The sequence below is a fragment of the Ranitomeya imitator genome, chromosome 2 (genome assembly GCF_032444005.1).
Source record: "Ranitomeya imitator isolate aRanImi1 chromosome 2, aRanImi1.pri, whole genome shotgun sequence".
Lineage (NCBI taxonomy): Eukaryota > Metazoa > Chordata > Amphibia > Anura > Dendrobatidae > Ranitomeya > Ranitomeya imitator.
In genome coordinates this window covers 100,667,990-100,694,371 of record NC_091283.1, presented here as the reverse complement: position 1 = coordinate 100,694,371, position 26,382 = coordinate 100,667,990, and the positions used below count along the sequence as shown (strand labels likewise).

The 26,382-nt window shown below is 43.7% G+C and overlaps 1 protein-coding gene across 3 annotated transcripts in view; it reads left to right on the top strand.

Moving 5' to 3' along the window:
• The window catches only part of RADX (RPA1 related single stranded DNA binding protein, X-linked), a 106,380-nt gene that overhangs the window by 40,073 nt on the left and 39,925 nt on the right, over positions 1–26,382 (top strand). For all 3 annotated transcript variants that reach the window (XM_069747073.1, XM_069747072.1, XM_069747074.1), the window contains exons 5-10: positions 4,896–4,987; positions 5,256–5,378; positions 6,247–6,354; positions 14,297–14,464; positions 16,695–16,828; positions 17,106–17,161. In XM_069747073.1, coding sequence (XP_069603174.1) covers positions 4,896–4,987; positions 5,256–5,378; positions 6,247–6,354; positions 14,297–14,464; positions 16,695–16,828; positions 17,106–17,161 — 681 coding nt within the window. The remainder of the gene's footprint in view (positions 1–4,895; positions 4,988–5,255; positions 5,379–6,246; positions 6,355–14,296; positions 14,465–16,694; positions 16,829–17,105; positions 17,162–26,382) is intronic.

Genomic DNA, 26,382 nt, shown 5'->3' with positions numbered 1-26,382 from the left:
ATAGCTCTACGTCCTCCTCTGCATCCTCAGAGGGCGGAATCTTATGTTTGACGGACTAGAACAAAGGAATCGCAGGGCGTTCCTGTTAAATAAAAAATTCGGGCCCTAATAAAAAAGGAGTGGTAAAGACCAGATAAAAAAGTCTGTTAACACCTAAGAAAAAATACCCATTCTACCAAAATTAGATGTCGCAATTGCGAAGACCTCTAAAAAAAAAAAAAAAAAAAAAAAAAAATTTTTTTGCATTGCCCTTTGAAAGCATAGGAACTCTCAAAGACCCTATGAATAAAAGGGCCGACATCTTCTTAGAAAAGGCTCCTGGGAAGCAGCTAGCGGGGGTTTAAATCCCGGGATAGCTGCTACATGTACTGCCAGAGCATGACTAGATCACCTGGAGACCCAATTAAAAGATAAGACTTCAAGAGAATCTATACTAGTCTCGGTGTCAGTAATGAGGGGGCCGCAGCATGTATAGCGAACTCCTCCATAAATTCAGTGAGACTGACAGCAAGATCAGCCTCATTCTCAAACGCAGCAAAAAGAGCGCTATGACTGAAGTGCTGGCCAGATGATCTACAAACTAAGGCCAAGCTTTGCTCCATACCATGTCAGGGCGAATTTTTATTCAGGCCTCCCTGGATGATATTCTTGGGAAAGCTGTGGACAAAGTAAAAAAAAAAAAAAAAAGCAGAGGCTTCATGTTTAACAAACAGGATAATAAGCGGCCCCAATGAAGGTGCGCCTCAGGTAGGAGGGAGACTGACATACTTTCTCCAATTGGGAAAAAAATAAAAAAAAAAAAAAAATTAAAAAAATCAGTAAACATAATCAAGACGGGTCTGAAGTTGAATTTCCATACGATGCCACATCATCAATTTGTCGCAACACCACAGAGGGACTCAGAGATCAAATAGCTGGCCATTCAAAAGTAAGTCTACAGTCTCCTTTTTGAAGAACGTCCTACAGGAGGTCCTACAGCAGGAGGGGACAACAGGTTTCTACTCCCCTCTTTTTCTATGGACAAAGCCAGATGGAATTTTCAGGACAATAATAAACCTGAAGAACTTAAACAAATACCTTGTGATAGACAGCTTCAAGATGGAAACAATAAAATCATGTGTCAGAACCCTTCATCCGTCTTGCTTTATGACTGTAATAGACCTAAAGGACGCATACTACCATGTGCCGATCCATCCGGATCACCGAAAATATCTGAGTGGCGGTAGTGATGCAAGGGGAATTGAGGCATTATCAGTTCAAAGCTCTCCCCTTTGGTCTTGCCATAGCCCCGAGGGTGTTTAAAAAATTAATGGCAGAAGTGATGACTCACATAAGGGAACAAGAGGGGTTGATTGCTCCTTATCTGGACGACCTCCCAGTGATGGGCAGATTCTCTCTCCATTGCAGTTAGCAGTCGGACAAAGTGACGACAGCCCTATCAAATCTGGGTTGGGTTTTGAACCTAGAGATATCCAAAATTATCCCAACACAAGTACAGCAGTACTGGGGGACAATAATAGACTAAAAAAAAAAAAAAAAAAGTCGTCTAACAGAGTTAAAAATTTCCAACATTACACAATTGGTGGAGCACTTATAACATTCTCCAGTCTTTTCTTTAAGGAAAGTAATGTCTATATTAGGATCGATGACAGCCTGCATCCCGACGATCCGGGGGGCTCAGTATCATTCCAGAGATCTCCAGTGGGAAATCCCACCTAGAGGGAGATTTAGGAAAGCGCTTGGAAAACTCCTCGCAGACAATGACTTCCCTAGCCTGGTGGATAGACTCGACCAATCTCGCCAGGGGGGTTCCATGGATATGGCCGGTCTCAGTAACCCTCACCACGGATGCAATTCCATGGGGTTGGGGAGCTCACTTAAAAGATCAAATTGCCCAGGGGCCATGGTCAGAGGGGGAAAGCTCTTCACTTCAAACATGAAAGAGTTTTTTGGCAGTAAATACGCGCTAGACCATTTCTCAGTTCCCCTCCGTTCCCATCACGTAAGGGTACTGACAGACAACAGGACGGTAGGGGCGTATTTGAATCACCAGGGGGGTACGAGGTCCCAATCCCTGATGGAAGTAACAAAATCCATTCTTTTTCAAGCAGAATCCAACCTATCCCCCCTAACAGCCCTACTTATCAAAGGGTCAGAAAATCAGACAGCAGATTTCTTAGCAGAACACAGCTAAAACAGGGAATGAAACCAGCAAATATTCAATCACATAGTGGACCGTTGGGGGACCCCGGATATAGATCTATTCGAGAGCAGTCAACACCAGAAAACAGAGAAATTCTGTCCAATAAATCCACGGGGGAATCCAGAGACCGTAGACGCCTTTCTAATTCCCTGTAATTTCCAAATAACATACGCCTTTCCCCCGATAGCATTGATTCCATTAGTCCTGGGGAAATTCCAGGACGACAGAGCAAAGATGATCATGATAGCCCCTTTTTTGGCCAAAAAGAACGCGGTTCCCAAGGCTACGCCTAATGTCGGTAACAGACCCTTGGGTCCTCCCTGAATCTTCTGCGCCAGGGGCCAATAAACCATCCACAAGTAAAAAAAAAAAAAAAAAAAAAAAAAAAACTTGCATATGGCAGCCTGGAATTTGAGAGGGAACTTTTGACCAGGAAGGGTTTTCTCCAAATTTAGTCTGAACTCTGTTAACCAGTAGGAACCGAGTAACTAACAGTGCGTATGGCAAAGTCTGGAAAAGATTCCTCTCTAATTCAGGTATCAGCTTATCGGGAGAGACCCCAGTTCAGGAAATACTAGAATTCCTCCAAAAAGGATTAGAGAAAGGCTTGGCAACGAGAACTCTAAAAGTTCAAGTCGCAGCATTGGGCGCCCTTTATAACTGTGACTGGGAAGGGAACACTAGATTAAAAGGTTCGATAAAGCTTTAACTAGATCTAGGCCAGTGGTACATCATACTACGCTTCCTGGGATCTGAACGTAGTACCTTCTGCACTAACCAAAGCGCCTTTTGAACCCTTATCAGGCTTCCTTAAAAATAGTTTCCCTGAAAACCTTCCTTCTGGTAGCACTAACCTCGGCTTGCAGGATCAGTGACTTACAGGCTCTATCAGCTTATCTGCCTCTAAACCAGATATAAAAGGACCGTGTAGTCTTTAAAACTGATCCATCCTCCCTTCCTAAAGTGGCATCACGCTTCCATAGATCCCAGGAGATATCCTTACCATGGTTTTGTCCAAACCCCAAAAAATAAAAAGGGGAAAAACCTTGCGCACACTGGATGTGAAGAGATGTCTCACCCAATATATATATCAGCCATGAGGGAGTGTAGGAAAGGGAGGTCTCTGTTTGTCTATTTTCAGGGGCCAAACAAAGGACACAAAGCATCAACAGCCACGTTGGCAAGATGGATATGGGACGCCATTGCCCTGTCATACGCCTCATCCAAGGAAGCCACTCCAGAAGGAATTAAGGCTCATTCAACAAGATTGGTGGCGACCTCTTGGGCAGAGCGAGCTGGAGCATCACTTGACCAGATATGTAGAGCAGCCACTTGGTCCTCTTCCTCTACTTTCTTTAAGCACTACCAGCTTGACCTATCTTCCTCTTCAGACTTAACCTTCGGGGGAAGGGTTCTGGAGGCAGTAATCCCACCCTAAAACTCACATCCTATGAAATTCTCTCCGTGGTGCCGTCATGGGAGTAAGAGAATATCGTAGTTACTCACCGATAACGGTATTTCTCTGATCCCATGACGGCACCCGTATATTCCCTCCCTTCACATATGGGTGTGCACACTTCTAGTTAGCCATTAATGCTTAGCCACGCGGTGGGGAAAAGAAAAAAAAATAAAAAAAAAAATTTTAATAACAATATAATGATGATAAACGATGACTTGAAAGACTTTCTGTGTGTGTAAATAACTACTTAAGTTACAGATGAAGTCCTGTCAAGGATCTATAAAACAAACTGAGGTGGAGGAGAGGTCCCGCCTTTTTAACCTGTGGGTTTCCTGTCCCTGAGGGCGGATCCCTCTCTCTCCGTGGTGCCGTCATGGGATCAGAGAAATACCGTTATCGGTGAGTAACTACGATATTTGTTTTCCCCCCCAGTGACAGTTCTAATTTTTATAGTCTTTACAAGGGGGTGTGGCTCACAGGGTAATTATGCAGAGCTGCCTAAAGACACGCCTCCAGATAATCCTGTGAGCCACGCCCCTTACAAATTCATAAAGATCAGCACTAAATAAAAAAGCTCATATCTCTGAAACTGTATGACGGATTTCAAAAAAAGGCACTCAGAAGAGCAGCGGGAATTAAAGAGCAAAAGCTGGATATTTTTGCAAAGCACCTCTTAGGTCTTGTATGAGAGGGGATTGTCGTGTTCTTGAAAGTTGTAAAGTAATGACAGATTCTAAGAATTATTGAGCCTAAACCCTTTTATGTAAAGAATAACAAAAAGATGCTTCTTGGAATACAAAGCTAGCCACATCCTGCGACTTACAGAAAAAGCCCAATATTCATGGTAGTGGTGGCTATCTGGTTCTGGCCGTGTGCCCAAGCATGATGTGGATGGTTTACAGCTGTCCTGTAGGGACAAACTAAAACATGCTTTTGTTTGAGGACTGCAGCACGTATGTAAGCCACCTGTGAAGTCATGAACAGTGTCTGTGAGTGAAGGACCACAGTATGACTGTTTTACAAAAGTAGAACCACAATTATGTAACATAAATTTCCATTTCTCTTAAGTAAAGAGAAAAAAGTGCCCTACCTTTTTTGAAAGAAAGGTGAACACCCAAAATTTCAATGTGAGTTAATCAAATACGGTATCTTTAGGAAACTAAGAAATTATTTTGAAATACTCAAAATGTAAATGAGTGATTCTAAACAATTTGTCATTTTATGACTTTTTAGATCTGAATTTAACGGTCTACCTCACAACAAGGTCTGCGATGTAATAGGACTTGTAACCTATGTTGGAAGATGTGAAAGATTACGAAGAAAAGGTAAGTCCAGGATATATGTACATGGAAGACTATGTTCATAACGTCTGGGAGAACGGGTGAAGATGTTATCAGAAGTGAGGCCTGAGGTTAAGTGAGTAGCCCGTTACCGGCTTTCCCTAGGTAGAACCATTCTTCTAGCGTTATAGCAATAAGGGTTCATGTGTTTTGTGTGAAACCAATATTGAAGGTCCCACATTGGGGTTTGAGTCCTAATATCGCTATCGACCTTCAGTGCTAAATACGATTTTTGTTGTTGTCATTCCATCAGATGATTCAGAAGACTTCTGGATATTTCGGTGGGTTCACGTGATGGATGGCACTTCAGATCAGCCTTTTCTACTTGAAATTTTTGCCACTTCACAGCCAGATATATTTGAAAATATACGTCCAAGTAAGTACTGTGACTACCAGGGTGTAATGCGTAGTGTCCTTGTAATAATTAGGGTCTTTTACTTGAAGAGAGACACCAAGAGGCGCATTGAAGGGGAATTCTGGGACCAGAATATTCATGGCCCCTGTGTGTGTCTTACATGTTTCCTTTTAATTTTGAGTGGGTACAATAAATTATAAAACGTTTCATGGAGACTGCCCTTTCCTTGTCTTTTTAGGGTATATAGGTGAGATGAGCAAATTAATTTGAGTGGAATTGAGTTCTCAAATTTAACTAAAATCTACAATTGTATTCAGGAAAATGATGACTGCTCGCCACCATTTTTCTGAACCATAAAGGACCATCAGAAAGCTCAAAAAAAAAAATCACGATCCACACCTTAATCGTACACCTCTCTGGCTCCTGTGCTACCCTCCACCACCCATCTGCTCCTCACTCCATCTCCTGATCCGTCCCCGTCTTGCTGGAATCCTTGTGCTTCTCATGTTAGGCCGGGAGTTTTGGCTTTTCGGGAGACCTGTCAGGGTTTTGCACATGCTCGCAGTAGGTGACGGCGTACTTTGTAACAGTATGACCTTGCGCAGAACGATCCCAGCACAAGCGACAGGGATTACTAGATGCAACTAGGACCAACCAAGTGGTGGTAAGCTTCTTTTCCAAGAAGAACTGTGCAAACTGGCAAATTTGAATTTTGCCTGTGTGCCCATTTCTAATATATAGATATTCTAGAGGGGGGCAACATTCTCTGCACTCCATCCTCCTATATATTAGGTAAATTGCTGCCAGGTAATGGTGTATTTCAGCTGAAGTATTTGAATAAAACCAATATTAATACACATTGCTTTCTTTTCGTGTTGTCTTTTGCTAGTGTCCTATTTGGTGTGCACTCAGATGCGCGTCATCCAAGAATATCCAGAGGATATCTCCTACAAAGGATATCTGACAACTACCAATGAAAGTCAGGTCTTCATAACTGGTATGTCATGGACTGCAAAGGGCTTATTTTCCAATGTACCTGGAATTCTTTCTTGCTTTTGTTTTTTTAAAAAGCTGCAACAAAATCCACATCACCAATGTGGAGGATAGACGTATCATTTCAAATTTACGACAATTTTTTAATATACAGATCTTTACCAAAATGAAAAAAATACATTGAATTTAATTCTTTCTTATATCTCAGATTCTCTACTTTTTTTTTTTTCAACACTTTTTCATGTTGGTTGCCATACTGGAAAAGCACAATTGCTGTTTGTATAGTGTATGGGTCAATGTAGACTACAACAGGGTGTGGTTTATGGCGGCTAGTATGAATGGGATTATTAACAAAGAAAAGTTTTTAATTTGCAATCAGTCCCAAGAAAGTGGAGTAAGGACTCTCATCCACAGACAAGCAGGTAGTAACACATCTGTGTGTACAGTATTGTGGTGCATCTAGGCAAGTAGATACTAGGCATTGGAAGGAACCACTGATGTACTCATGTTGGTGATCACCCGACAAGCAAGCAAAACACCAGTTCGTCCGGTAATAGAATGATTTATGCCAGCTAAAAAAAAATGATTATCAGCATTATCCGTGTAAATATATAATGTGCTGTTGATAATGTGATACTGTATGGGGACCTTATACTGACCTTATTCATAAGCATTCTATCTCTATATCAATGTTCCTTCACCCCTGTATACAGGCCGGTAGATGAGTGTCGAACCACTTGTATAAAGTCGATGGTGCTCGACTGGCTGAAATCTTAACATCTAAGTACATCATCACTATCCTGCCTTATCAGTCCCCCCCCAGTATTAATGTAAGCTTTCATGAAACCCCCCTTTTAGCTGCGGATCCTGCCCCCAGGCTTGCATAGCAAATTTGACAACTACGCTGCAGAAAGCACATAATGTCATATTGCGTGTTCTCCAGTGGAAGGGGTTAAACCTATATAAAGCAGATCTGTTTCTCTTAAAACCTGTAAAAAAGCATGGACTTGCCCTTAATTTCCACAACAAGTTATAACTGCTTTTTGTTGCACATCTCAAACTTTGGCTAGATTCACACAACTGAACGGAGTGACCTCATATACAGTATGTCTGTGAGACTGCAGGGTTTTGGTCAGGAGGTCCACAGCTAATTGCGTTGTGGTTTGTGTCCGTGTGAATCTAGCATAGTATTTCCACAAACTTTACAGAGTCTCATGCTGTGTAAAGATCGCATCTTCTTGAGTGGAGCGTTAACCCTTATCTGTATTTTGCCAGCACCATAGGTACTGAAATTTCATCCCCTGATTCCCAGCATGCATTTTCTTTGTTGGATGTAGGAAGTAGGATGTGTTCACTTTTCTCATTGCTTCAGTAATCTATATTGGCTCCAATTTATTGCAGCTGCTGTACAGGCCCCCTACCCAGAGATCAGGGAAAATTCACACAGAGACTTGTCTGTGTGTATACTGCTGTCAAGAGCTCACCCATGCTTTAATGCTTTCAGGATGATTTTAATTATCCTTTACCTACAGTGGGGCAAAAAAGTATTTAGTCAGTCAGCAATAGTGCAAGTTCCACCACTTAAAAAGATGAGAGGCGTCTGTAATTTACATTTCAAAAACCTGACCTGCACATCCAAACATAGACTAAGTGTGAACAGGTGCTGAACCTAGAGTCGCCAACTCATATATAGTTAAATAAATAAGGCAGCACACTGCAGCGCTAGAACATACAAACTTGAAATACGAAATTTGAACTGCATTACTGCACTAGAAATATGAAAAATGAGAGCGTTTAGCGCATAAAAATGGCCAATTTTATGTGTACCTGGTATGTTGTGAATTCTGTGGCAGAGTTCATTCCTGTGGTCACAAGTGGTACTTCGGCTGATTCTCTCTGGGATCTTCCGTTTGTGGAGGAAAGTGGTACTGCAGCTTCTGAGTTTCCTTCCTCAGGTGATCTTGTGAGCTCGTTAGCTTCTTCTCTACTTAACTCCACCTGATGCTTTGATCTATGCTTCCTGTCAATGTTTCAGTGTGGGACTTGTTTTTTCCCTGGATCATTCCTGTGGCCTGCTGCTCTGCAAAGCTAAGTTTTGTTTATGTTATTTTGTTGCTATTTTTCTGTCCAGCTTGCTTAATTGGTTTTTCTCGCCTGCTGGAAGCTCTGAGCCGCAGAGGGACCACCTCCGTACCGTTAGTCGGTGCGGAGGGTCTTTTTGTCCCCTCTGCGTGGTTTTTTATAGGTTTTTGTGCTGACCGCAAAGTTATCTTCCCTATCCTCGTTCTGTTCAGCTAGTCGGGCCTCACTTTGCTAAATCTGTTTCATCTCTATGTTTGTGTTTTCATCTTACTCACAGTCATTATATGTGGGGGGCTGCCTTTTCCTTTGGGGAATTTCTCTGAGGCAAGGTAGGCTTATTTTTCTATCTTCAGGATTAGCTAGTTTCTCAGGCTGTGACGAGGCGCCTAGGTTCTGGTCAGGAGCGCTCCACGGCTACCTTTAGTTGTGGTTTGATAGGCTTAGGAATTGCGGTCTGCAGAGTTCCCACGTCTCAGAGCTCGTTCTATTATTTTGGGTTATTGTCAGTTCACTGTATGTGCTCTGACCTCCATGTCCATTGTGATTCTGAATTGCCTTTCATAACACTGGTAGCCACTTTACGGCATCTCTCTTATACCAGGTCTTACGCTTGCCTTACCTCGCTGAGAATAAACGTCTCCATCTGAATGGGTACATGTGAAACCTCTTCCTAGACTAAAATTCTCTCTCTCTATGGAGGGGTATTGGGCCTGCTGTAATTAAAACAACTGTGGCTAGAAGGCGGAGTGCACGATCAGAAGGCTAGAGAATACATTTCAAAAACCTGACCTGCACATCCAAACATAGACTAAGTGTGAACAGGTGCTGAACCTAGAGTCGCCAACTCATATATAGTTAAATAAATAAGGCAGCACACTGCAGCGCTAGAACATACAAACTTGAAATACGAAATTTGAACTGCATTACTGCACTAGAAATATGAAAAATGAGAGCGTTTAGCGCATAAAAATGGCCAATTTTATGTGTACCTGGTAGCCATGTAATTTACATCATAGGTAGACCTCAACTATGGGAGACAAACTGAGAAAAAAAAATCCAGAAAATCAGTCTGTTTTTTTTAACATTTTATTTGCATATTATGGTGGAAAATAAGTATTTGGTCAGAAACAAAATTTAATCTCAGTACTTTGTAATATATCCTTTGTTGGCAATGACAGAGGTCAAACGTTTTCTGTAAGTCTTCACAAGGTTGCCACACACTGTTGTTGGTATGTTGGCCCATTCCTCCATGCAGATCTCCTCTAGAGCAGTGATGTTTTTGGCTTTTCGCTTGGCAACACGGACTTTCAACTCCCTCCAAAGGTTTTCTATAGGGTTGAGATCTGGAGACTGGCTAGGCCACTCCAGGACCTTGAAATGCTTCTTACGAAGCTACTCCTTCGTTGCCCTGGCGGTGTGCTTTGGATCATTGTCATGTTGAAAGACCCAGCCGCGTTTCATCTTCAATGCCCTTGCTGATGGAAGGAGGTTTGCACTCAAAATCTCACGATACATGGCCCCATTCATTCTTTCATGTACCCGGATCAGTCGTCCTGGCCCCTTTGCAGAGAAACAGCCCCAAAGCATGATGTTTCCAGTAGGTATGGTGTTTGATGGATGCAACTCAGTATTCTTTTTCCTCCAAACACGACAAGTTGTGTTTCTACCAAACAGTTCCAGTTTGGTTTCATCAGACCATAGGACATTCTCCTAAAACTCCTCTGGATCATCCAAATGCTCTCTAGCAAACTTCAGACGGGCCCGGACATGTACTGGCTTAAGCAGTGGGACACGTCTGGCACTGCAGGATCTGAGTCCATGGTGGCGTAGTGTGTTACTTATGGTAGGCCTTGTTACATTGGTCCCAGCTCTCTGCAGTTCATTCACTAGGTCCCCCCGCGTGGTTCTGGGATTTTTGCTCACCGTTCTTGTGATCATTCTGACCCCACGGGGTGGGATTTTGCATGGAGCCCCAGATCGAGGGAGATTATCAGTGGTCTTGTATGTCTTCCATTTTCTAATTATTGCTCCCACTGTTGATTTCTTCACTCCAAGCTGGTTGGCTATTGCAGATTCAGTCTTCCCAGCCTGGTGCAGGGCTACAATTTTGTTTCTGGTGTCCTTTGACAGCTCTTTGGTCTTCACCATAGTGGAGTTTGGAGTCAGACTGTTTGAGGGTGTGCACAGGTGTCTTTTTATACTGATAACAAGTTTAAACAGGTGCCATTACTACAGGTAATGAGTGGAGAAAAGAGGAGACTCTTAAAGAAGAAGTTACAGGTCTGTGAGAGCCAGAAATCTTGATTGTTTGTTTCTGACCAAATACTTATTTTCCACCATAATATGCAAATAAAATTTTAAAAAAACAGACAATGTGATTTTCTGGATTTTTTTTTCTCAGTTTGTCTCCCATAGTTGAGGTCTACCTATGATGTAAATTACAGACGCCTCTCATCTTTTTAAGTGGTGGAACTTGCACTATTGCTGACTGACTAAATACTTTTTTGCCCCACTGTATGTGTATAGTATATGCGTATATACAGCAGGTGAAACAAATATTGAACACGTCATCAATTTTCTAAGTAAATATATTTCTATAGGTGCTATTGACATGAAATTCTCACCAGTTGTTGGTAAAACCCCATTGAATTCACACATGCGTAGATGTCCATAAGTTAAGGTATGTGTAGTAATAAGAAATGACTCAGGGAAAAAGTATTAAACACATGAAGAAAGAGTTGCAAAAGCCATGGACAGCGATGACACTGGCTGAAATCTATCAGCTGGTTCTACCGATGGCCTATAAAAAGTTCTCATTACCAAGGTGCCACGTAAGAAACATCTCATTGATGGGTAAAACCATTGAACGATCTTAAGACCTTTTAGAGCCTTAATGTTGCAAAACATACTGATTGCATTGGTTACAGAAGAATTCCTAAACTAGTGAAGGTTCCAGTCAGCACTATTGGGGCCATAATTTGGAAATGGAAAGAACATCATTTCACCAAAAACCAGCCACGACCAGGTGCTCCACACAAGATTTCAGACAGAGGAGTGAATTGTCCAAGAGCCAAGGACCACCTGTGGAGAGCTACAAAAAGGTAAAATTTTTTCAAAGAATGCTATAAGTAATGTACTCAACCTCCATGGCCTGTATGCACGCTCATCACACAAGACTCCATTGCTGAACAAAAAGCATGTTCAACCGTGTTTAAAGTTTGCTCAACAAACCTTTTAACAAACCTGGGAAATGCTGAAAGAATATATTTGGATGCCATAATACACACCATTTTTGGTGGCCAAAAGGCACTGTATGTCACCCCCCCAAAAAAACATACCCACAGTGAAGTTTGGAAGTGGAAACATCGTGGTGTGTGTGACTGTTTTTCAGCATACGGCACTGGCAAAAACTTCATATGATTTTGAAGGAAGGATGAATGGACAAATGTACCGAGATATTATTGATAGAAAAAACCTGCCATCTACCAAGATGATGAAGATGAAACAAGGGTGGACATTTCAGCAAGACAATGATCCCAAGGAATCTCTCACTTTGTTTCAGAGAGAAAATAAAGCTGCTAGACTGGCCTAGCAAATCACCTGACCTGAATCCAATAGAAAATGTATGGAAGGAAATAAAGCTCAGAGTTCATAGATGTAGCCAACGGGACCTTCAGGATTTGAAGAGTGGGCCAAAATCACACGAGCAATGCATGCATCTAGTTTCTCCATACAGGAGGCATCTTGAAGCTGTCATCACCAACAAAGGCTTTTGTACGAAGTATTACATTTCAGTAAGTGTGTGCAATACTTTCCTGTGTCATTTCTCATTATTACACATAACTTCATTTATGGACATCTATGGTTTGATTTCTTTGTCTGTATGGATTGGATGGGGTGTTACCGACGTCTGGTAAGAATTTCATGTCGGTCGTCTTTAGAAATAGATTGGTGATGTGTTCAATATTAATTTATATACACTGCTCAAAAAAATAAAGGGAACACTTAAACAGAATTTAACTCCAAGTGAATTAAATTTCTGTGAAATCAAACTGTCCACTTAGGAAGCAGCACTGTTTGACAATCAATTTCACATGCTGTTGTGCAAATGGAATAGACAACAAATGGAAATTCTTGGCAATTATCAAGACACCCTCAATAAAGGAATGGTTTTGCAGGTGGGGACCACAGACCCCATCTCCGTACCAATGCTTTCTGGATGATGTTTTGGCCACTTTTGAATGTTGGTTGTGCTTTCACACTCGTGGTAGCATGAGACGGACTCTACAACCCACACAAGTGGCTCAGGTAGTGTAGCTCATCCGGGATGGCACATCATTGCGATCTGTGGCAAGAAGGTTTGCTGTGTCTGTCAGCGTAGTGTCCCGTGGCTGGAGGCACTACAAGGAGACAGGCCAGTACACTAGGAGACATGGAGGGGGCCGTAGGAGGACAACAACCCAGTAGCAGGACCGCTACCTCAGCCTTTGTTCAAGGAGGAAAAGGAGGGGCACTACCAGAGCCCTGCAAAATGACCTCCAGCAGGCCACAAATGTGCATGTCTGCACAAACGATTAGAAACCGACTCCATGAGGATGGTCTGAGTGCCCGACGTCCACAGATGGGGGTTGTGCTCACAGCCCAACACTGTGCAGGATGATTGGCATTTGCCACAGAACACCAGGATTGGCAAATTCGCCACTGGTGCCCTGTGCTCTTCACAGATGAAAGCAGGTTCACACTGAGCACATGTGACAGTCTGGAGATGCCGTGGAGAGCGATCTGCTGCCTGCAACATCCTTCAGCATGACCGGTTTGGCAGTGGGGCAGTAATGGTGTGGGAGGGCAATTCTTTGGAGGGCTGCACTTCCCTCCATGTGCTCACCAGAGGTAGCCTGACTGCCATTGGGTACCGAGATGAGATCCTCAGACCCCTTGTGAGACCATAAGCTGGTGCGGTTGGCCCTGGGTTCCTCCTAATGCATGACAATGCCAGACCTCATGTGGCTGGAGTGTGTTAGCAGTTCCTGCAAGATGAAGGCATTGAAGCTATGGACTGGCCCGCCCGTTCCCCTGACATGAATCCGATTGAGCACATCTGGGACATCATGTCTCGCTCCATCCACCAACGTCACATTGCACCACACACTGTCCAGGAGTTGGCGGATGCTTTAGTCCAGATCTGGGAGGAGATCCCTCAGGAGACCTTCCGCCGCCTCATCAGTAGCATGCCCAGGTATTGTAGGGAGATCATACAGGCATGTGGAGGCCACACACACTACTGAGCATCATTTCCTTGTCTTGATGCATTTCCACTGAAGTTGGATCAACATGTAATTTGATTTTCCACTTTGATTTTTAGCATCATTCTAAATCCAGACCTCCATGGGCTATTCATTTTGGTTTACGTTGATCATTTTTATGTTTTATTGTTCTCAATACATTCCACTATATAATGAATAAAGATTTGCAACTGAAATATTTCATTCAGTCATATCAATGATGTGGTATTTTAGTGTTCCCTTTATTTTTTTGAGCAGTGTATTTATTTTTGTGTGCCTGCGTGCTCTGGTGAAAAGCAAATAGCTTTATTGTTACTTTTGTAGTGGCCAGTGTAGAAACTGATATATTTCAAGTGTTTCCTTTTTATGAATAGTCCTATGAAAATAAAAACTAAACTTATTAAAACGTTTTGTTTTTTTTTTTTGTTTGTTTTTTTATGTTCTAAAGTAACAATACATTCTGTGTAGGAGCTGCAGAGGTAGTAGCTAGTTCTTGTCATTTTGTCTTTTAAAGGAGATGCTAATACAACTTACCCTGGTTTTGTTGTGTGATGTGAATCATGAATATGACTTTTGTTTCAGGTCATCATGAGGGGCAGCCTTATAGAAGCGATATGAAAGTTAAGAACTATATAAAATGGATAAAGACTAAAAAAGAAGGAGAATTTAATAAGAAAACCACAATTGGTGGCTACAACCCCTATCCACCAACCCCACCAACTTTTGCCAAGTTCTGTAATGATAGAAAAAGTTAGTATTTTATTTACTATGTTATACAGATTACATTACTTGATATATATACTCCGCTGAAGTGTCTACATAAAAAAAATATACTTTACTATGTTTCTGAAGGATGACATAATTCAAAAAATGTATAAACTTCATCTAGCCCCTCTGACTGATGAGTTATAGGCATTTTTCACATGGTCGTTAGAGGGGTTTTCTGGAACTTTGCATTGATGGACTGAAATGGGTTACTTTAGTTTAGCCTTTACACGTACATGGATGCCATTGTGTCTTACTGCAGTGAAGGGACAGTGTCTGAAGAACTCTTCCTTCTGTTAGTCAGTGTGGTGTCCCAAGGGTGCGACCTTTACCCGGGTTGCCCATTGAGCCTGATTCATGTGAAGTCCTATAAAATTGTGAGTGGTAGGTTGAGATTACAAAACCCTGAGCAAAAAGAAGCATCTTAGTTTGAGGATACTTTCATATGACTATACCCTACTTTCCCATAAAGGGAACCTGTCACCCCCAAAATCTAAGGTGAGCTAAGCCCAACGGCATCAGGGGCTTATCTACAGCATTCTGGAATGCTGTAGATAAGCCCCCGATGTATCCTGAAAGATGAGAAAAAGAGGTTAGATTATACTCACATAGGGCCTTTCCCGCTGCGGTCCGATCCGATGGGCATTGCGGTCCGGTCCGGGACCTCCCATCTTCTTACAATGACGTCCTCTTCTTGTCTTCACGCTCCGGCGCAGGCGTACTTTGTCTGTCCTGTTGAGGGCAGAGCAAAGTACTGCAGTGCACAGGCGCCGGGCCTCTCTGACCTTTCCCGGTGCCTGCGCACTGCAGTACTTTGCTCTGCCCTCAACAGGGCAAAGTACGCCTGCACTGGAGCTGCATCGTGAAGACAAGAAGAGGACGTCATCGTAAGAAGATGGGAGGCCCTGGACCGGACCGCGACGCCCACCGGACCGGACCAAAGCTGGAATGCCCCTGGGTGAGTATAATCTAACCTCTATATCTCATCTTTCCGGATACATCGGGGGCTTATCTACAGCATTCCAGAATGCTGTAGATAAGCCCCTGATGCTGGTGGGCTTAGCTCACCTTCGATATTGGGGGTGACAGGTTCCTTTTAATTTCTCCTGAATTCAGAAGTGTCGTCACTTTTTAAAGGAATCTGTCACCTGGTCTTGGCTAACCATTCTAAGAGCAGCATGGTGTAGGGGCTAACAGCTTGATTCCATTTATGTGTCTCTTATTAGGCTGTTTGCTGTAGTTTTGATAAAATCAGGGTTTTCTCTGCTGCAGATCTAGCAGTTCTCTGAATGCTCAGCTGTATAAAACCCGGCCCATGTCACTGATGGGCAGCTGTGTATAGGCAGAAATTTGCCAATAAGTGGTATGGGTGAGGTTTTGTAGTACTCATGTATATGCTTGTCTATCTGGCAGGTTTGCTAGTCCTCTATTGATAATCTCCAGTTTATAAAACTCAGATTTTTATCAAAACCTACTCAAGTAGCCCAGTAAGTGACACATCCATGGAATCAGGGTCTCTGTCTCCTACATTATGCTGCTCTCAGATTAGGTGGCAAAAACATGGTGATGGGTTCCCTTTAAGGTTCAGTCCAACATTGAACTTTTGACACTACGTATTCTTGCTGAGCAAAAAAAAATGCAGCATATTACAGTTTCAGCAAAGTGATGGGGATTTCTGTAAAACTGATGGCCACTCTGTTTGTTTGTTTTTTTTTGTTTTTTGTTTGCTTTTTTTTTTTGGGGGGGGGGGGGGGAGGGGTTGTTTTTTTTGGGGGTTTTTTCTTACACCGCATACACTGTACCTGCGGTGAATGTTTCAATTCTACAACCTGTTAAATTCTCTTGCGGTGCGCTGATTTATTTACCGTATTTATAATTTTTCTTCGAGGGGATTTTTTCCATATACTTGCATCAGATGCAGAAAATCTGCACCTGTTACATTTTTTTTTTTTCTCGCATCTTTTAAATCAGTTTAGTCCACACTCAAAAATTTGTTAAATACCAAAAGGTATAAAAACTGAGACAACTTTAAATGTGACCTACCAAAGAGACAAAATACACTGTCTCAATAGCACAATGGAAAAGACAGAAGTAACCGAATTTACTTAATAGGTGCAGAGATGCTGCAACCCCATCTTGGGCACATAGTTGAAGACATATTAATGGCATAATGTTACTGTAACTATCGATCATTTTTTGTTTTTTCTCTTTGCAGCAGAACAAATACTAATCACAATCAGGGAGCTGAAGGCAATGGTTGAGCAGCTCCATTACAGGGAGCACAAGCGAGTTGCTGTTCAGGGCATTATTGCTGCTTGCACATTTGTTAATGCCTCAGAGTCGGACATGGTAGGTGTATCATAACCTCTGCGTGACTCGTTTTTTGTTATTTAGATTGCTAATCGTGATTATTTAAGGTACATGCCATTTCGATATCAAATAAATAGAAAAATAATCACTGTTGGGTTAACCTCTTCTCTTTTACTGTTGGCTGAATATTGGTGGTCCCTCTGGTTCCCCAGACACTTTTATGACAAGTCTTTAGTTATGCAGTGTTAAAGGGGTATTCAGCAATGTTACAGAAGATAGAACTCCAAGAGTTAACTCGCTATATTTTTCACATCAGGAGGAAGCAAATACCCCGATGAAGAGAAGGAAAATGACAGCCTCTGGAGTGGACCAGTAAGTGCGGCTCTTCCTCTTGGCATTGTGTGTGCTACCTTCCTAAGAGGCGCTTATTTGTACATTTAGTCTTTGGTTTGTCTTTGAATATTATCCCATGCGGCTCCTGATTTCAGCAATCTTCACCATTCACAGGAAACAGCTGCACACTTTATGTGGCATGAATGCATTGCAATTACAGAGGACAGGGTGCTGCTGAATTTCTCATTGATTTACCTCTGTAATCTCTCATGATAACTTTAATGAATTAAAGGAACTGTGTCGTCAGAAAAAGACCTACTTAAAGGGGTTTTCCAGGCTTCAGATATTAATGATCTTAGTATAGAATATCATCATCGGATTGGTGGGCATCCAGCACGCGGTATCCACAACAATGGGCTCTGGTCATCTTTGATAGTGCCTGGTTATATACAGTGAATGTAGCGGAGCAGCACATCTCTGCTGGCCGTGTAGTGTGCATTCCCGGGTCCTGGACCCCAGCTCTTATTCTCTTTCACAGGAGCTGAGCTGCAGTACCCAGAACCTCTGCTACCGGATAAACAGCCGTGCTATTCTGCCTGTGTACAACCTGTGTAAATATTATTGTTATCCGATTTGTGTGAGATGTATCAGCACTAAATAGTCTGTTAGTGAAGTGAGAAAAATATGGGCAGAAATTAAATTTATGGGCTCAAATAACTAACCATCCGTTTTGCGATCAAGCTCCAAAAAAAAAAAATTTATGGTGCTTGCAATTGCCTTCATAAGTCCCATGTTTTGTGAAAGGAAGTCCATCTGTGTGCTAAGTGTCTGTCAGTATATACACTTTCTTTTTTTTTTTTTTTTTACTGAAATATTTTTTACGTATAAAATTGAAATAAAACATTTAACATTAAGTAATAAAATTTCATTTTCTCCACTCTTGACCCCTCCTTAAAGAACCCCTCCCCCCTCCCTTCCCTTTTTTAGACAGCTCACACTTTTCTCTTAACATGTCTTGTAGTATTATATATATTATCTGTATCACTGACTTTTATTTTGAACATATAAACCATTGGTATATAGGCGACCCCTCTTCAGGCTTTGCTTTCCGTAACTTCCCCTAACCTAGTTCCAGCCAAGGCAACCATAATTTATCGTACAGGCCCATCTTCCCTTTTTTTCTGATATACACCCTTCTCCAGGGTAATGACCTGCTTCACATATTTAATATATTCTCCCCTCGAGGGAGGCTCCTCTTTGATCCAATTTCTGGCTGTGACCTTCCGAGCCATGTATAATAGTCTAGCGATTGCTATTTTCAGCTTGTTATCCACAACTATCTCATCCACATACCCCAACACGCACACCAAAGGTTCTCTTGGGATCACACATCTGTATGCCCCTTCTATCCGACTTATAACCACCAGCCAAAAAGCAGTCAATCTTGGACACGTCCACAACATATGAAACATTCCAGCACTATCATTCCTACATCTAGGGCATTCCGAGTCAGATCTCAGCCCAGCTCTATACAGGACATCCGGGGATCTATACACTCTGTGTACAATATAAAGCTGGGAAAGTCTATATGGCTCATTCAGTGATAGTTTCAGTATCCATTCTAGTACAGACTCCCACGTTTCATCCTCCAAATGACCCTGCTCTCTTTCCCATTTAGCCCTCGTGCCAATCGGATATCCCAATAAGTGAGTATGGAGTAAATCCTTATACAGAGATGAGATAACACCCCTCGTTGTCCCCACTCCACAGATGTAGTCCAATACTAAAGGTACCGTCACACTAAACGACGCTGCAGCGATACCGACAACGATCCGGATCGCTGCAGCGTCGCTGTTTGGTCGCTGGAGAGCTGTCACACAGACAGCTCTCCAGCGACCAACGATGCCGGTAACCAGGGTAAACATCGGGTTACTAGGCGCAGGGCCGCGCTTAGTAACCCGATGTTTACCCTGGTTACCATCGTTAAAGTAAAAAAAAAACAACCACTACATACTTACCTACCGCTGTCTGTCCCCGGCGCTCTGCTTCTCTGCACTCCTCCTGTACTGGCTGTGAGCGCCGGTCAGCCGGAAAGCAGAGCGGTGACGTCACCGCTCTGCTTTCCGGCCGCTGTGCTCACAGCCAGTACAGGAGGAGTGCAGAGAAGCAGAGCGCCGGGGACAGACGGCGGTAGGTAAGTATGTAGTGGTTGTTTTTTTTACTTTAACGATGGTAACCAGGGTAAACATCGGGTTACTAAGCGCGGCCCTGCGCTTAGTAACCCGATGTTTACCCTGGTTACCAGCGAAGACATCGCTGAATCGGCGTTACACACGCCAATTCAGCGATGTCAGCGGGAGATCCAGCGACGAAACAAAGTTCTGGACTTTCTTCCCCGACCAGCGACATCACAGCAGGGGCCTGATCGCTGCTGCCTGTCACACTGGACGATATCGCTAGCCAGGACGCTGCAACGTCACGGATCGCTAGCGATATCGTCTAGTGTGACGGTACCTTTAGTCGCTTTGAATTCGGAAACAATCCCCTTTATTTTGAGCCACAAACGCATGCCGTACTTGTGCACAGTATATACACTTTACCTTTACCCACAGAGGCCGCAACACCATTAAACAAGAGGCACCGCTAACCAAACACCATGAACACCAAGGAGATCTTCAAGGACAAAGTTGTTGAGAAGTACAAGTCAATACTTTTGCAATCCACTGTAGGTCATCAATATATAAAGCGTGACACTCGTGTGGGCTCACAGTGCCGCCACAATTAAATGCGGGTGTCAGCTCTATATGATAGCTGACACCCTGCAGCAACTCCCACGATTGGTGCTATTGCTGAACGCGAGTGTGTAAACCCCTCTGATGCCGCTATCAGTAGTGACAGTGACATCGATGGGTGTAACAGCGGGAGGGAAGAACTTCTGTGCTCCTATCAGCACGCGATTGCAGCTGCGTTGTACCGATGGTCAGCATGGTGACCCTGGGCCGAAAGATGGCTGTGGAGGTCACCAAGGGATGGTGGCCTGTAAGCTCCTGCTCAGAGCCCTGCAATGCAAAAGCTTTGCACAGTATTAGATCAGCGATCAGGGCAGGAAAAGTTTATGTCCCAGAGTAAAAAAAAGTTAAAAAAAAAAAGTTAAATTGTAAAAATATTTCAAAGATAAAAGAAAATATCAAAATAAAGAACAAAAAAACACCAAAGTGCACATATTTGGTATCGCTGCAACCAGAACGACCGTCAGTCACACCAGGAAAAAAAATTAAGACTACAGAAAAACTGTTGCTGCATCATTACCATCACCGCCGGACATAGTGTAATAAAACGCAGTCAAAAAGACGAATGTAAATAAAATTAGTATCACTGAAAACCTCATCTTGTCCTGCAAAAAAAACAAGCCGCCGTACAGCTCCAACAGCTGAAAAATAAGTTACAGAGATCAGAATAAAGCTTTGCAAAAATAATTTTTTTTCGATTAGTTTTAGTGTAAGGGTATGTGCACACGTCAGGATTTCTGGCAGAAATTTTCCTGACAAAAACCGGACATTTCTGCCAGAAATCCGTATGCGTTTTTTTTTTTTGTTTTTTTCCAAATGCATAGAATAGCGCGAAAAAAACGCAAAATTAATGAACATGCTGCTTTTTCCTATCGCCACGACAGCACCCCTACGAGAGAGGGGATCCGCCCACCTTCCGGACAGGAACCTACAGAATTTAAAGGGGCGGTCCCCCTCACCACTCCAGTTTGGGTTCCTGTCCGGACGGCGGGAGCCTGCAGCAGCAGTCTTACCCGGGCCTCCATGCCTCCGCGCGGTGTCTGTTAGGAACGGCGGAATCGGGGGCTCGGAAGCAGCGTCGGGGGTGTCCTGCGTGCAGACCCCCCCTCGTCTGGCCGTGAGGAGCGCATCCCAGGAGTCGGGCAGTGCCGTCCTGGTCCGCGGTGAAGCGCGGTGTGCAGCGTCCACACCGGCGCTGGTGAACCCGGAAGTAGTTGATACGCTTCCGGGGTAAGCCGGGGGAGGAGCGCTGCAGCGCTGTAAAAGAGCGACGCTGATGGTAGGAGGCGCGCAACCATGTCCTCAGTAGGGGACGCCGAGCACCCTCATGGAGAGGGAACGGAACAGCGCAGTAAGAATGGTAGTCGCTCAGGGAGAAGCAGCAGCAGCGTGGTACGGGGGCAGCAGCGTGCAAGCGCCTCAGCGTCACATTTGGATCCTACTCCTCCAGAACCGGTATTCACAGGATCAGCCTTATGGTGAGTGTTAAATCAGACACCTGGTGCTGATATGGTCTGTTATTTGTGCTTTGTTTTAGGGGAAAAAGACCACTAAATCTAAACACAAGCAATGTGCTCTATGCATGACTCCAATGCCTGACAGTTACACCAAAAGGCTGTGTCAGGCTTGCATATCTCAGACCTTAGAAGAGGAAGCTCCCCTTCGGTCATCAAACCTTAGAGCGGTCATCAGGGAGGAAATAAGCTATTCCCTTAGAGGCAGCCGCCAGGAAAGGTCGGGCAGGGACATATCGCCAGGATCTAGTCTGTCCCTGCAAGAAGGGGAATGTTCCAGATCTTCATCCCCATCCTCCTCAGATGAAGAGGGAAGGCCTTGTTTCTCGGTAGACAACATGGACATGTTAGTTAAAGGAGTCCGAGCTACCATGGGTGTTGCAGAGAGCAAAGAACCAAGGTCCGCACAGGACATAATGTTTGCGGGCTTGTGCCAGAGGAGTCGTAAGGCTTTTCCAGTGGTGGATACGGTCAAGACTCTTATAAAGAGAGAATGGGATAAGCAAGACAAAGGTTTCCTTCCGTCATCAGCCAAAAGAAGGTATCCCTTTGATGACAATGAGCTGGCGGAGTGGATGAAAGTCCCGAAAGTGGATGCAGCGGTGGCGTCAACATCTAAAGCCGGTACTTTGCCGCTGGAGGACGTGGGCCTTTTGAAAGACCCGTCAGATAGGAAGGCGGACATGTTTTTGAGAAAAACATGGGAGTCAACTGCCGGGGCGTTCAAACCTGCTATCTCTAGCACATGTACAGCTAGATCCGTCATGGTGTGGATATCCCAACTGGAAGAACAGCTGAAGTCCAAGGTGCCCAGAGACAAGATGCTGAATTCCCTTTCGCAAATACGTGAAGGGGTGGCGTATTTAGCGGACGCATCAGTGGATTCATTAAAATTGGCGGCAAGATCAGCAGGTCTCTCAAATGCTGCTCGCCGAGCCTTATGGCTTAAGACCTGGAAAGGGGATGCCCAGGCGAAAGCTAAACTGTGTACAATACCGTGTAGGGGTGAATACCTGTTTGGCCCGGTATTGGATGATATCCTGGCTAAGGCTGAGGATGGGAAGAAAGGTTTTCCTAAAGCTTTCAATCCTACCTTTAGGAATACCTTCAGGAGACGCTTCCAATACAGAAGACCCTACCACAACCGAGACTGGGAACCATCAGACCCGAAAAAGAAAGGTTCGGACTTAAATACTTCAACATCTTCCTCAAGAAGAAGAAGGAATTATCGTTGATAATGATCTTCCAGTAGGGGGCAGATTAAATTACTTCTATGCTCAGTGGGCCAAAATAACTTCGAGCAATTGGGTTCTGGGTATAATTAATTCAGGGTTAAAATTAGAGTTCCGGGAAAGACCTTCTGAATTTTATATCTTGACTGCCCCTGATTCCTTAGACCAACAAAAGGCCCTTGAAAAAGAGGTCCAAATGTTAAGACGGAAGAAAGTCCTAGTGGAGGTTCCAAAACCTCAGCAGGGGAAAGGGTTCTATTCCCCTTTATTTTTAATCTCCAAGCCAGATGGATCCTTTCGAACCATCATAAACTTACGGAGATTGAACAAACATCTAGAGTATCATGCCTTTAAGATGGAGTCTATTAAAACGGCAACTAAACTTCTCTTTCCCAGATGTTATATGACAGTCCTGGATTTAAAAGATGCGTATTACCATCTGCCCATTCACCAGGATCATCAACAATTCCTCAGAATGGCGGTGCGCTTAAACGACCAGGTCAGACACTTTCAGTTTGCTGCAATGCCCTTTGGTCTATCTATGGCACCGAGGGTGTTTACTAAAGTCATGGCAGAAGTAATGGCCTATGTCAGAGAACAGGATACGTTAATTATACCCTACTTGGATGACTTCCTGGTAGTGGGAAATTCCTTTTGCCAGTGTAGTACTCGCCTAAATCATGTAATATCTTCCTTACAGGACTTGGGTTGGATAGTCAATATGGAAAAGTCAAGACTCGAACCATCAACGACTCAGACTTTCCTAGGTATTCTCCTGGATTCGGAAGTGCAACAGTGTTTCCTTCCGGAAGAGAAAAAGCAGAGGATTGGGCACAAAGTCAGTACGGTAACAAAGAAGCCAGATCTGACTTTAAGAGACGCTATGTCCCTTCTGGGATCCCTAACGTCCTGCATACCAGCCGTCCAGTGGGCTCAATTCCATACTCGAGTGTTGCAGGCCCAAGTCTTGGATGCAGAGAGGAGTCTTCAAGGGCAATTAGGCAGAAGACTCAGGCTGTCCACCGCCACTCTACACAGTCTGAGATGGTGGTTGAACAGAAGACATTTAGGAAAAGGAGTACGCTGGAGTATAGTACCAGACAACACGGTCACAACCGATGCCAGTCCTATAGGTTGGGGAGCTTACATAGGAGATGTCTGGACTCAAGGGCAATGATCTCTCTTAGAGGCTCAAGAGTCCTCAAACTGGAAGGAGCTCACGGCAGTAAAGAAAGCCTTACTCAGGTTGCTTCCATCTCTGCAGGATTCACATGTAAGAATCCAGACAGACAACACAACAGTAGTGGCGTATCTCAACCATCAAGGGGGTACAAGGTAAAGATCCCTAATGAACACCGCCACAGACATACTAGAAATAGCCGAAGCCCACTTTCGCTCTCTATCAGCTGTGCACATTCGGGGAGAGCTCAACACAGAGGCAGATTACCTCAGCCGTCATTCTCTACGTCAGGGAGAATGGGTTCTAGATCGACGGGTGTTCAGACAAATAGTGGACCTCTGGGGATTGCCAGTAATCGATCTATTCGCAACGAGAGAGAACAGGCAGACCAGGAAGTTCGCTTCTCTTCGGGTGGCGGACAAGCCCTGTATAATAGACTCCCTTCAAATACACTGGAATTTTCCTCTAGCTTACGCGTTCCCTCCAATGTGTCTGATCCTGTTAGTCCTCAGGAAGATCAGGGAGGACAGGGCGAGAGTGATCCTGATTGCCCCCTTTTGGCCCAGGAGGGCATGGTTCTCGTTACTCAGGGCAATGTCTGTGTCCGACCCCTGGGTACTGCCGACCAGCCCGGAGCTTCTTTCTCAGGGTCCATTCAGTTACCCCAATGTGGAATCCCTGCATCTGACGGCGTGGAATTTGAGAGGGAGTTATTGAGGAGAAGAGGGTTTTCAGAGGCTCTCATATCTACCCTTTTAAATAGTCGGAAAGAAGTCACCACTAAGATCTATGCTAAAACTTGGAAAAAGTTCCTTGCCTTCTACCAAAATCCCTTTTCTGGCAAGGTTCCAATTCCGGCTATTCTGGAGTTTTTACAGAAAGGCCGAGAATTGGGCTTGGCGGTAAATACCCTTAGAGTCCAAGTATCAGCTTTGGGGGCATTATATAACAGTGATGTGGCGGGAAATAGATGGGTTTCCCGATTTATCAGGGCCACTGAACGTAGTAAACCAGTGTATATTCCTAGATTACCACCATGGGATCTAAATTTGGTTTTAGACGCCTTAACAGAACCCCCCTTTGAGCCAATAGATTCTGTCTCCATTAAAAATTTAACTTTAAAAACAGCCTTCCTAGTAGCCCTGACCTCTGCTAGGAGAGTGAGTGACTTACAAGCTTTGTCGATAGACCCTCCTTATTTAATGGTATTTCAGGATAGGGTAGTGTTAAAACCTGATCCAGCATACCTACCAAAAGTAGCTTCCAAATTTCATAGAAGTCAGGAAATAATTTTACCATCTTTCTGTGACAGTCCGAATTCAGCTGACGAGCAGAAATATCACATGTTAGATGTCAGAAGAACTCTATTAGAGTACCTACATAGAACAGAACCATGGAGGCAGAGTAGGGCTCTGTTTGTTTCCTTTCAGAATCCAAGGAAAGGGGCGAGTGTAACTAAAGCGTCTATCGCCAGATGGATAAGAGATGCCATATATCTTGCTTATACTGCTAAAGGCCAGACACCACCAGATGGCATCAGGGCCCACTCCACTCGAGCCATGGCCTCATCCTGGGCGGAAAGAGCGGACGTCTCCATAGACGTAATATGTAAGGCTGCAACTTGGTCATCTCCTTCCACCTTTTATAGACATTATCGCCTTGATTTATCTTCAGAGGCCAATTTAGTTTTTGGCCGTACAGTACTTAGTGCTGTAGTCCCTCCCAGGTGATTGATCTTTGAAAATCTCTCGTAGGGGTGCTGTCGTGGCGATAGGAAAACCGGTTTTTACATACCGGTAATAGGATTTTACGGAGCCACGACAGCACCCGCACATTCCCCCCCGTAGTTATTCACTGGTTTCTGCACCCTTTGGGGAAAGTGTGCTTGTTAAAAAATCACTCTTTAGTAGGTGATGGTATTTAGTAATGTTTAAGTATATATGTTTATGTACTAACTCAATGGCGGTGTCCCTTATACTCTGAAACACAAACTGGAGTGGTGAGGGGGACCGCCCCTTTAAATTCTGTAGGTTCCTGTCCGGAAGGTGGGCGGATCCCCTCTCTCGTAGGGGTGCTGTCGTGGCTCCGTAAAATCCTATTACCGGTACGTAAAAACCGGTTTTTTGCCACGATGCGTTTTTTTCACGGAAAAAAACGCATCGTGCACAAAAATTGCAGAATGCTTTCTAAATGATAGGATGCATAATGCATGCGTTTTTAAATGAGTTTCTATAGCGTTTATCGTGAAAAAAACGCAAAAAAACCTGAACGTGTGCACATACCTTAAAAGCGCCAAAACATAAAAAAATATAAATGTAGTATCGCTGTAATCGTACTGACCTGAAGAATTAAGTTCTCAATTTTCCCATGTGCAGGATGACATTAAAAAAAATTTAAAAAAAAATCCTGAATTACTGTTTTTTTTTAATTTTGCCTCTCAAAAAATGGAATAGAAAGCCCAAGAAAACCAATATGGTACTTACCTGCTAATGATTTTTTTCATTCTTCCTCCCAAAGATCATCGTAAGGCTCTGCTCACATTTAT